A 13,027-nucleotide genomic window follows, 5' to 3' on the forward strand; every position below is an offset into this window, starting at 1 on the left:
ATAGCAAGAGAGTAAGAGGGAAACAATAGAGGAAAGAAGAGAAGAAGAAGAAAAAAAATTAATGGGGAGGAATCGATATGGGCTCTGATACCATGCCGAGATGAGAATCAATTATGATTTTTCCACTGATTTTCATTAACCGAAATAGAGTACATATACACAAATGAATAACAAGATCACTCCTAGATACAAGAGGAAGTCCTAGTCTTAAGGAAGACTCAACTACTATGCTATATATAAAGAAATATTAAATACAAGAGGAAGTCCTAATCTTAAGGAAGACTCAACTACTCTGCTATATACAAAGAAATATTAAATACAAGAGGAAGTCCTAGTCTTAAGGAACTACTCTGCTATATACAAAGAAATATTAAATACAAGAGGAAGTCCTAGTCTTAAGGAAGACTCAACTACTCTGCTATATACAAAGAAATATTTGAATTTGAATAAAGATTGGATAACAGATCTTTGTTACATGCTGATAGTCAGTGCAAAGGAGACGTGCAAGAAGTTCTTCTATTGCTACCACACTGGTGTAGAATTGATATTCTTCGATTGCTACCACACAGTGCTGTAGAATTTTCCTAGAAAATATATTGAAAGGGAAGTCAGTGGAAAGGAGATTTCGACTCACCAGTCGCTGGGCCACAGGTCTGCCACTGCCTGTTTTGGATGGCCATAAGATTATTGATGGGCTGCTTAAACGCTGCTTATGAGTAATGGGTAACATGAAAATTTCAACCAGAAGGTGGTCTGCTAATCTCGTTTTCTTGCTTATTTCTTCAGGTTTTCACTGGCAATTTGTCGATGCCTTTACAGATACAATCTTACAAGGTCAATCACTCACAACCTCTCAGACCATCATATCTGCTGGTGGTAACTTTGAATTAGGATTCTTTTCTCCTGGAAAGTCCACAAAATATTATGTGGGGATATGGTACAAGAAATTCTCAGAGCAAACCATTGTGTGGGTAGCTAACCGAGATTATTCGTTCACAAATCCATCCGTGGTTCTTACTGTCAACACAGATGGCAACCTCGAGATTTTGGAGGGGAAGATTTCGTACAAGGTGACAAGCATATCATCAAACAGCAACACTAGTGCAACCCTGTTGGATTCTGGAAATCTTGTTTTGAAAAATAAGAAGTCAGATGTCTTATGGGAGAGCTTTGACTATCCATCGCACACTTACCTGCCGGGGATGAAGCTTGGGTACGACAAAAGGGCTGGAAAAACATGGTCATTGATGTCATGGAAGAGCGCAGAAGATCCCAGTCCAGGAGATTTCTCCCTGCAGGTCGACCCTAATGGAACTAGCCAGATTTTTGGCCTGCAAGGACCCAACAAGTATTGGACTACTGGGGTGTGGGATGGGCAGATTTTCAGCCAGGTTCCAGAGATGCGTTTCTTCTACTTGTGTAAGTGCAATATATCCTTTAATGAGAATGAAAGCTATTTGACTTACTCTCTTCATAATCCCTCCATTCTGAGCAGACTGGTGCTAGATGTGTCAGGCCAGATTAGGTCTCTGAATTGGCATGAAGGCACACATGAATGGGATTTATTTTGGCTTCACCCAAAAACACAGTGTGAGGTTTATGATTACTGTGGGCCTTTCGGAATCTGCACTGGGGATTCTGTTGAATTTTGTGAATGCTTGCCAGGTTTTGAACCTCGCTTCCCTGAAGACTGGAATCTGCAAGACAGATCTGGAGGGTGTGTGAGGAAAGCAGATTTGCAGTGTGTCAATGAAAGCCATGCTAATGGGGAGCGAGACCAGTTTCTTTTGGTGTCTAACGTGAGACTGCCCAAGTATCCCGTAACACTGCAAGCAAGGAGTGGTATGGAGTGCGAATCAATTTGCCTGAATCGCTGCTCTTGCTCTGCTTATGCTTATGAGGGAGAGTGTAGAATATGGGGTGGAGATCTTGTAAACGTGGAGCAGCTACCAGATGGTGACAGTAATGCTAGAAGTTTCTATATCAAACTTGCTGCCTCTGAGCTAAATAAGAGAGGTAAGAAAAAAGAGTCATAGTTGTTATTGTAGGAGGACATAAAGCATATGGGTCTTGTTTTATTTTCAAAATAAAATGGCCATGGATTCAGCTAAATTTAATATGATATATTTCCTTCTACAGTTTCAAGCAGTAAGTGGAAGGTATGGTTAATTGTTACACTGGCCATATCTTTAACTTCAGTATTTGTCAATTATGGGATATGGCGAAGGTTCCGAAGAAAAGGTCAGTATTTCTCATGGACAGAAGGATGGCCAAGCAGTTCAACAGTTTTTAGGTTCCATCTGCAAATACAAAACCAGTTCTTTTTTTTAAATGAGTTCATTACCACTGTTATTGAATAATTAAGGTAACATTAGGATTTCAATGTTCTGATTACATGTGAGTGTGTATGTGAAATCCAATGTGAGAATAATTTATTCCCATGCCAGAATTGCTACATTCTTATGATATTTAATGTCTGTTTGTTCTTTACCAAGCAGGGGAAGATTTGTTACTATTTGATTTCGGTAACAACTCAGAAGATACCAGCGATGAGCTTGACGAGACAAATAGACTTTGGAGGGGCGAGAAGAGGGAAGTTGATTTGCCCATGTTCAGTTTTGCGAGTGTATCTGCTTCTACAAATAACTTCTCTATTGAAAATAAACTAGGAGAGGGTGGTTTTGGATCTGTTTACAAGGTGAGATTACAACCCCTGACAATAATGTTCTACAATCTATCCTGGAGTGTGAAGGCCCACTTGATATATACCAAATTTCTTTTACTTGGTGTAATTGTAGTCACATGAAATTCCAATGACAGGGAAAGTCACAAAGAGGATATGAGGTAGCTGTGAAAAGGCTCTCAAAAAGATCTAAACAGGGATGGGAGGAGTTAAAAAATGAAGCCATGCTTATAGCCAAGCTGCAACACAAGAATCTTGTGAAAGTTTTGGGATACTGCATCGAGCGGGATGAGAAGATATTGATTTACGAGTATATGTCCAACAAAAGCTTGGATTTCTTCCTCTTTGGTTTGTAACTTCCACATACATCCACTTCCAGCTACTGTATATTCAATGAGAAAACTTTACACATTCATAATTTTTCACCACTTATTTGCTAACATCTATTTATTTGGTGTAAAATGGAGATAGATCCTACAAAATATGGAATTCTGAATTGGAAGACACGGGTTCACATCATTGAAGGGGTTGCTCAGGGACTTCTTTATCTGCATCAGTACTCCAGATTGAGGATTATTCATCGAGATTTGAAGGCTAGCAACATTCTTTTGGATAAGGATATGAATCCTAAAATATCAGATTTTGGAATGGCAAGAATATTTGGAGGCAACGAATCAAAAGTAACAAATCATATAGTTGGGACTTAGTAAGTGAAACTTGACAAATTATAAAATATGTGAATGTTCATACAACATTTGAAATCATGCAGCTACTGAATGATTTTTCTCATTAATAATCAAATCCAGTGGCTATATGTCCCCTGAGTATGCTTTGGAAGGTCTATTCTCCACTAAATCTGATGTCTTTAGCTTTGGGGTCTTGTTATTGGAGATTTTGAGTGGCAAGAAGAATACTGGATTTTACCAAACCGACTATCTCAATCTTCTTGGATATGTGAGTAACACAATATTTATTCACTTACATAACTATTTATGATGTTTTGATATGCTAATTCCTAGTTTTCAATTCCCTTGTTATATTACCTATCCGGTTGTCTTGGGATACTAGTAAATTTTCACATTATGTCTACCACTCAGTTTCAAGGCTTATTTTATATTGTTGGCTGATATAAAAAGAACTTTATTATCTTTTACTTTTCGGGAATTTGCATCAATGGATAATTTTCTTCATTTAGGCATGGGATCTGTGGAAAGACAGCAGGGGGCAGGAGTTGATGGATCCAGGGTTGGAAGAGACATTGCCAACACACATTCTGTTGAGGTACATCAATGTAGGCCTTCTTTGTGTTCAAGAAAGTGCAGATGACAGGCCTACCATGTCTGATGTTGTCTCAATGCTTGGCAATGAAAGTGTACGTTTACCTTCTCCAAAACAACCGGCATTTTCAAATCTGAGAAGTGGGGTGGAACCACATATATCCCAAAACAGGCCTGAAGTTTGTTCCTTAAATGGTGTGACACTTTCAGTTATGGAAGCACGATAGTGGTTCAGAACTTAATAAATAATATGCTTAAATTTCAGCATATTGTCTTGTATTGTTCTTGGTGAATTCATAGCTCATATACTAAAATAGACAAGTGACCTTATGTGTGTATTTTTCTTCCAAATCAGTTTAATAATCATCTTGTACTCAACCCCCCTATGGATTCAGACCTGTGTCTCAGCTTCCTATCTGAAATTGCTACTAAATCTGACTTTATCTGGTCAAATTTGGATTTAGTTTGAAAATGATCTGTTCCATTGTCGATCCAAAGAATAAAATACAACTTTTTTCATTGCTTAGTAGCTAACAAAAGGTGCCTCTGGGGCCAATCCAGCTATAGAGAATCAACCACCCACCTTCCACTTCCTCTCTTATGGATGTTTCTGAATGCCCTGGCATATGTATATCATGTACATATACACCACCAATTTGGCCTGGGATCAGTTTCATCGAGTATTTCAGGAGACAACATAAAACAAGTCAAAAAGTAGATAATTACGAACTAATTGGCCATCCAGCACAGAAAATCCATCACCCAATGGGGCCTTAAAGCACTTGAATTTACTGTTCTTTCCATCATTATTTTCATTCTGGGCATGGTCTAGATTGAAGAAAGGTCCGATACAAATTGGAAAAGTCATAGAAGGAAATATATCTAGGAGGGAATCCTAACAAAAGGTCTTTCAAAACTGCTACACCTTGCTTTGAATGGTAGCTGGTATCTACATTGAATGAGTGTTTTTCCTATGTCCCACCATTAAAATGAATGGGAGTCTTGCAAATTACATAGATTTTTTTTTTATAATGTATTATTTTATAAATTTCATAGAACTATTAATTTAGTATTTTAGCCCCAAAGTCCCTAAAAAACATTATTTGCTTGAGGGGTTCATATTATCATGCATTAATTTATTGAAATTCTACTATTTTTTCCTTAATTAAAAAGTGGATTTTTTATTTTATTATTTTATTTTTCTTTAACAAAAAAAGTCACTTTTTCTCTTTTTTCTTTGAAGTCCTCTAACTTCATAACACTTGAACTCATTTTCTCATACAAAATAAAATTAATCGAATTCAAATTTGAAACATTGAAAATTAATCAATAACATAAAAATGAATTTATATAATCAAAAACCTTAATTACTATCAAATTACTAACTTTCTAACTATTTACATGATTAATCATTATAAGATTTTTATTATGACAATAGATTTTGGTACTGATGATCTACAACCCTGATCTGTAGACACACAAGTCCCTGTCATCAAACCCTGATCTAGAACAGTATTTGACATCATGGAAATGCACTGATGATCCATCCACTAGAAACTTCACTTGGAGATTAGATATTCCCAGGCTGCCTCAACTGGCTGTTGGCATGGGATCAGTCAAAAAGTACCGCACAGGGCCATGGAATGGAGTTTGATTTAATGGTTTACCAGTGTTTCCCAATGAGGAGGTCTATTTACCATTAATGATTTTTAATGAGGAGAATGTATATTACTTGTCTCAGGCTGGCAACTACTCTGCTAATCTGAGAGTCACCATCAATCATTTAGGCTTGCTGCAATGGAATATATTGAATGAAAGCAATGATGAGTGGACTACTATGTACACTGTTACCATATGACCTATGTGACAACTATGGACAGTGTGGTATGATCTATGTGACAACTATGGACAGTGTGGTGCTAATGGCATTTGCAGGCTTTCCAGCATGCCAGTCTGTGAGTGTTTGAAGGGGTTCACCCCCAACTCAAAAGGAGAATGGGAAATGTTTGATTGGTCTAGTGGATGTGAAAGGGCAGGGACCTTGAATTGCAAGAGCAAAGATGACCTTATGAAGGTCTTAGGGGTGAAATTGCCTGACTTGTTGGAGTTTTGGTTGAACAAGAGTATGAGCCTCAAGGAATGTGAGGCAGAGTGCTTGAAGAACTGCTCCTGTGTGGCGTATGCGAATTCAAACATTAAAGGTGGAAGCAGTGATTGTTTGACCTGGTATGGAGATCTGATTGATATTGGAGGGTTCACAGATTGGAAAAGTGGGCAAGACCTTTATATCAGATGTCCAGCTGGGGAACTAGGTAAGAGTATTCGACACTCTTTTCACTTCCAAGCTCTTTTATTGTTCATCCATGAAGGTTTAACATGCATTGCTATCCGGATTGCATGGTTGATTATTTTCTCTAGGTGAGTTAGGATCTTTTTCATTTTTGGGATATGAAAGAAAGTTAGGATTGTTTGTCATATATCATAGTGGGACATTTTGACATGGAATAGCTAGTATCCTCAGTAATGGTTTCTATCTTTTAACTAAAGGCACAGAAACAATTGATGGCCAACTCTCTCTGCAGTAAGGTGCAGACAAGACTGAAGCAAGGATTTGATAACAAAAGTTTTTAGCAAAATGATTAAATTTCTTCCCATCTCCTGTTTCAGGGTCAATCCATGGTTCAAATAAGAAGAAAAAACTGGTTGCTGGCCTAGTTGCATCGACCATTTCTGGAATGCTAATCTTGGGCTTGGTGTTCTGGTGCATAAAAAGGAAAAAAAATGAGGTAATCCTAATTATTGGTCCATTCAGTGTTTCAACTTTCATCATTGAAAATCTATATCATACAACTGGATCCTGAGTACAGTAATGAAGTAGGCACTATCTCATCAATAGGCCTGGAAAGTGAGATGGAAGATTTGGAGTTACCTTTGTTTGATTTGGCTACCATTGATACTGCTACTAACAACTTCTGTGTCATAAATAGAATTGGCACAGGCAGCTTTGGTCCTGTTTTCAAGGTAACATTTGATTGTAAGAAAAAGTGTGTTTCCTATGAGACTATGCAGGGTAGTTTGTCAATAGAACAAGAAGTAGCAGTGAAGTGGTTGTCAAAGAATTCAGGACAGGGTCTTCAAGAGTTTAAGAATGAGATTTTTTTAATTGCCAAACTCCAACACAAGAATCTTGTGAAGCTTTTAGGCTGCTGCATTCAGGGACGAGAAAGGATATCACTCTATGAATATATGCCCAACAAGAGTTTGGATTATTTTATTTCTGTTTGAAATTCTCAACCCTTTATATCTCTTTGGACTGGTTTGGGTACATGATCATCCATACCATGCTCATGCATCTATAGAGTACAAATAGTTATAGTCGCAAAATTTGCAACGGTTGAAATGATGTGCAGATCAAAACAGAAGAGCGTTACTGCCATGGAAAAAGTGCTTTGACATTGTTATGGGGATCTTGCAAGGACTTGTTCATCTCCACCAAGATTCTAGACTTCAAATCATTCACAGGGATCTCAAGGCAAGCAATATACTGCTAGATGAAAACCTGAACCCCAAAATTTCAGACTATGGCTTGGCAATAATTTTTGGAGGGGGATAAAATGGAAGCAAAAACAGAGTAATTGTAACATAGTAAGTTCTGTACTTCAACTTTAGAAATGATGTGCTTTTCCCTTGAAATAACCTACATTTGAAATCTTCATGCAGTGGCTACACGTCCCCTGAGTATGTGATTGATTGCAAATCTTCTGTTAAATCCAATGTCTTTAGTTTTGGTGTGCTTCTGCTGGAGATTGTGGCTTGTATAAAGAACAGGGGGTTCTATCATTCAAACTGCCACCATAATCTTCTGGGACATGCAAGTAGAAAGAAAGAAAATCCACCTCTGTCACACACACACATCAAAGACGCATGCCCTCTCTTGCTTTTCTGACAAAGTATATGGCTTCCAATTGCTTTAGGCATGGTTGCTTTGGAAACAAGACAAGGCCTTGGAAGTAATGGCTGCATGTTTGGAGGACTCATGTATTGAATCCCAGCTACTAAGATGCATACAAGTCGGTTTATTGTGTTGAAAACCTCCCAGAAGATAGACCAGCTATGTCATCTGTGATTTTCACGTTGGGTACTGAGGGAGCAACACTACCTTAACCTAAACATCCTGGTTTCTTCACAGAAATAAGTACGATTGATACAGATGCAACAACAGGACGTGAAGAGTTACCTTCAGAAAATGTAGTAACCATCTCAGTGCCAGAAGGTAGATAAAGGATTCAAGCACTGTGTCAGCATGTGCAGGGTGCATCCAAGGTTTAATTCATGTAGGATATAGCACTAGGCTCTTCAATGGATGGGCACCAATTTCCTTAAGGTTGCAAAACTAGATTACAGCTTGGCCCCAAGGAGGCCAAGGTATTGGATTTACTGCACTAGAACCATATCTGCTGGGCTTCATAATCCTCTAAATGTATGAATAAAATGTGCTGGAGCGTGTCCTCTATGGCAGCTCAGGGCAGTGTGACTTGTAACTTAAAACTCACTAGTACAACTTTTGAAATTCATATTTTCACAGGATCAAGTTGGGTATATGCACAAGAATGTGGATTCTGCAGTCAACTTGGCTGCTTCACTTTCTTTTCCTCAGAGTTCACATTTATAGGGCTTATATAGATGCTGAGCTATACAAAAAATCTTGATTCGAAATCTCAACAATTTCTAGAGGTGTTCAAAATCCTTTGAAATGTCCTTGGGAAGTGCAATGAGCTTGCAACAAATTGGAGTGAATGGAGTTAAACAAATTGAAAATCAAATGAGAGGATTTGAAGCTTAAACAAATAAACACCTTCACATGATAAGGTGTGAATCTCTACTGTCTCTCTCAAGTTAGACATCTTTTAACTTCTTTTCATCTTCCCAGAAGCTTCAAAATTTTTTGCAAAACATTAACTTGAATACTATACAGTGGCAAACCTTAGTGGGAGCTTTCAAATTATTTAGGAGAAAGAATTCAAGAACTATGTAACAGATGATTCACATAGGTTCTTTCCTTAGGACTTCTGGTGCAAGGGCAAACCTGCCAAGCAACCATTGAGATGCTGCAAGCTCAATTCAGATAGTTTGATCTTGCAACATTTTTTCCAATTAATTGAGGGGGCATAAGAGAAGACACTGATTTTACATCTTAGTAACTTGTTTTTCATTGGAATTGGAAAATTCCAAGTTACCCTGTTCAGACAATTCTTCCAATTGAAATGATTGAGCCCTTGAACTTGCATATCACGGTACTCTGTTAAGATTCTGGAGTCTTTGAAGACTGCAACGTGATCCACTTGATGCTGTGTCATGGTTCTATTAACTAGCTGGTCATGTCTTAACCCCCAGTCATACCCCTAAAAAAATCTCTGCTTTAATTAGAATCTCTTACTATATTCTTCCTAAACATAATATTTTAAAAGAAATTAACATATTCCTATATGAAAATATTGTCATTGGATACCTTTTTTAAAATAATAGAAAATTTCTTACAAAAAATATATCTTAATAAGAAAATATCAAAGACTTACATGTTGACTCAAAAACAAATTTGATACACTTTCCACCACATGCTTTATTCAAACTCAAATGTTCTTAGCATACATATGAACACGAGGGGAAGTGAGGAATGAAGCAATTAAACCAAAGTGATTTAACAATATTTTTTTTTTGTGGAGAAGAATTTAGCATTTTAAGCTTGACTTTGACTCAAAACCTTTTGGTCATTTGGGAAAATTGAATGTGAAGCTGCCCATAAGCTAACCAGAAAAGACATGTATTTATTGTTCCTTTAATTATCAATTTTATTTTGGGCATGACCTAGATTGAGAAAGGTCCAATAAGGCTTATATATATAGAAGGGGATCTTAATATCCAAAAGTGATGGATGAAGTTCATTCGTCCGCATGAAAAGGAGTAAGATCCACTTCTTAATGGGAATTAGGTGGAGAATCAATGATGGCCATTTTTGCTACCTACCGCATTAGATTGTGCTTAAGGCTCATCTAGGAAAGGTAAGACCATTGCACTTTACTATGATCCACTACTTCATATTCGTCTGATGATTATGGTACAGGTGACACTTTTAATGTAAATTCAATTTTTTTGAATCTGTATCATTTATATAAAATGATGTAAAGTGTTTTCTCAAAAGACGCCTTTAAAAGTGATAAAAAGTATTGTAGATTTGGAAATAGTTTTCATTATATTGTATTTTAAAAAATTAATTTTAAATTCATTATACAATTATAAAAAATCTGATTGAATGTGGTATTCTTCCAATTATTAAATGCATCCAACGAAAAGGTCCAACGTGTTGCAAAAATCATAAATAAATGAACAGATCAAACTATCGGATTAGCCGTTAGGGTAGGGCTTTTTTAACTTGTACGGATATTTTAAAAAATAATTCTTCAAAAATGGTAATTTGAAAAATAATTCTTAAAATATGGTAGGTACAAAAATATTTTCAAATCTACGCACTTTTAGCCACTTTGAAAGGTGTTTCTTCAAGAGACACTTTCTATATTTTTCATATCAACCATAAATGTAAAAATTAAAAAAAAAATTGAATTTACACTATAGGTGTCTCTTGAAGAGACTCCTTCCGTATTTCTATAAAATTGAATTTATGTTAAAAGTGTCTCTTCAAATGACACTTTTCCATAATTTTTTTATTAGTCATACATATTAAAAAAAATTGAATTTATACTAAAGAAATATCATTTCTACAATACCATAAAATCAAATTAATACTAAAGATGTCTTTTGAAGAGACATCTTTGATAATTTTCATATCAGTAAAAAAATTGAATTTACATTAAAAGAGTCTATACAATTCCACAAAATTGAGTTTATACTAAATGTGTCTTTTGAAAAAACACTTTCCACAATTTTTATATTAGTCACCTATCGAAAAAATTAAATTTATAGTAAAAGTGTCTCTTGAAAGAAAACCTTTTAATATAAATTTAATTTTATGAAATTGTGAAATGTGCCTTTTGAAAATACACTTTTAATATAAATTCAATTATTTTAATGGATGACTGATACAAGAATTGTTGAAGGTGCCTCTTTAAGAGACACCTTTAATATAAATTTAATTTTGTGAAATTGTAAAAAGTGTGTCTTAAGAAGACATTTTTAGTATAAATTCAATTTTTTTATTATGCAACTGATATGAAAATTGTACACTTTTAATATAAATTCGATTTTGTAAAATTATAAAATGTGTCTTTTAAAGAGGCACTTTTAATGTAAATTCAAATTTTTTTAACGTGTGTTATATAAAAATTATGGAAGGTGTCTCTTGAAGAGATACCCTCAATGTAAATTCAATTTTTTTTATCGTGTATCATTTATATAAAAATGATGTAAAATATCTTTTCAAAAGACCTTTAAAAGTGACAAAAAGTATCGTAAATTTGGAAATAATTTTCATTGTATTGTATTTTAAAAAATTTATTTTAAATTCATCATACAATTATCAAATTAATTGTTTCAAAATAATTGTATTTATTTTAAATGTTTTCTACTTTTTTCTTCATTAAAAATAAAACTTAAAGCAACGTCATATTTTAAAGAAATAATTAATATTATAAAATTTGTTTTAGTAAAAAACAATTATTTAAATAAATTGACGTTCCATTTGAATAGTTTTTTTTTTTTTTTTCTTTACTTAGTTGAAAGCTAAAATTGAAGCAAATCATGATTTTTTGAACAAAAAACTATTATAAAAATTTCATGAAATATAAAAAACTTCTCAATAAAACTTTGAAACAACCTTTTTAAATACTTCCGTATTAAAAATTCCCTTCAAGGCCAGAAGCATAAAAGCTCTTATCGAGATTTTAAAAATAAATTTTAAAATTTTCAAAAATTGATCCAAATAGAACCTAAATTAAGAATATGTTTTTATAAAAATAAATTTTATATTTCTGTTTTAACTAATTTTCTTAAAATGTTAAAACTTTCTAACATAAATATAATTGATAATTAGTTGCATATTATGTAAAAAACATGTTTTGTTGATTTATTTGTTCTAATTTTTTTTATTAACTCAATCAAACATGATTTTTTTTTAAATAAAAATTATTTTCCAAAATTCAGTTCCCAAATACTTTTTTTTTTTTTTTTTTTTTCTGAAAACACTAAAATATGTTGTTCAAAACAATTTTAAAAAACAACAACCATAACCCTTAAATTTTATCTATTATATTATAACACAAATTGTGAAGTGTTAATTGAAGTTTGATATATATGTTATTTCTGTTTTTATTTTAATATAATGACAACAAATTTATTATTGAGAAGTAAAAAAGAAAACAAAAACTTTCTTTGTTTTCTTTTCTTTTCTCTCTCTCTCTTTTTTTTTTTTTTTTAAAAAAAAAAAGTGACATTTTTTTCTTTCATTCTCTTCTTTTACAAATGTACTCCTTTTCTTCTATATATTTCCGTATTTTACGCAAGTAAATGAAGGACAAAAGAAATAGATTAGGTGATAAAAAAGGATGAAATAAAAAACAAATTATTATCCATAAGAAAAATGTGTATCTTTTAAAAAAAATTCACAAAGATAATTATATTAAGGGTTATTTATATTATTTTATATATTTATATATTATTTCAATTGGTTTTAAAATATATAAAAATATTTTCTTTACATAATTTCCAAACAAACTACCTTTTTTAATAATGAATATATAAAATAAAATTTCAAATTTAATTTAAATTATTCAAAAAGTTTGAAACTAATAAGGTAATAGAATTATATAGAATGGTACAAGAAATAGAAATATTATTAATATGAAAGAAATATTAATATAAATAAAACACTATTTTATATATATATATTTGAAAACAAATATTATATATCTTATAAATATTTTTATTTATTTATTAGACTAAAGTATTGTAAATGAATATATTTTTATATTAAAATAATCTAGTTGATTAATTATAAATATATCATAATATTTTATAAGAAATGCACCTATTTGATGATAAATGCATAGAATGAGGA

General features: G+C 33.4%; 1 protein-coding gene across 1 annotated transcript; it reads left to right on the forward strand.

Annotated features, from left to right (window-relative positions):
* The first annotated feature begins 455 nt into the window (after positions 1–455).
* Positions 456–4,432, forward strand: LOC117908935 (receptor-like serine/threonine-protein kinase SD1-8). The gene is made up of 7 exons (XM_034822791.1): positions 456–2,016; positions 2,140–2,241; positions 2,499–2,698; positions 2,821–3,031; positions 3,155–3,389; positions 3,490–3,637; positions 3,879–4,432. Exons 1-7 carry the CDS (start codon positions 720–722, stop codon positions 4,185–4,187), a joined length of 2,502 nt encoding a protein of 833 aa, XP_034678682.1. The 5' UTR covers positions 456–719; the 3' UTR covers positions 4,188–4,432.
* The last annotated feature ends 8,595 nt before the right edge of the window (positions 4,433–13,027 follow it).

Source organism: Vitis riparia, chromosome 19 (genome assembly GCF_004353265.1).
Source record: "Vitis riparia cultivar Riparia Gloire de Montpellier isolate 1030 chromosome 19, EGFV_Vit.rip_1.0, whole genome shotgun sequence".
NCBI classification, from domain to species: Eukaryota; Viridiplantae; Streptophyta; class Magnoliopsida; order Vitales; family Vitaceae; genus Vitis; species Vitis riparia.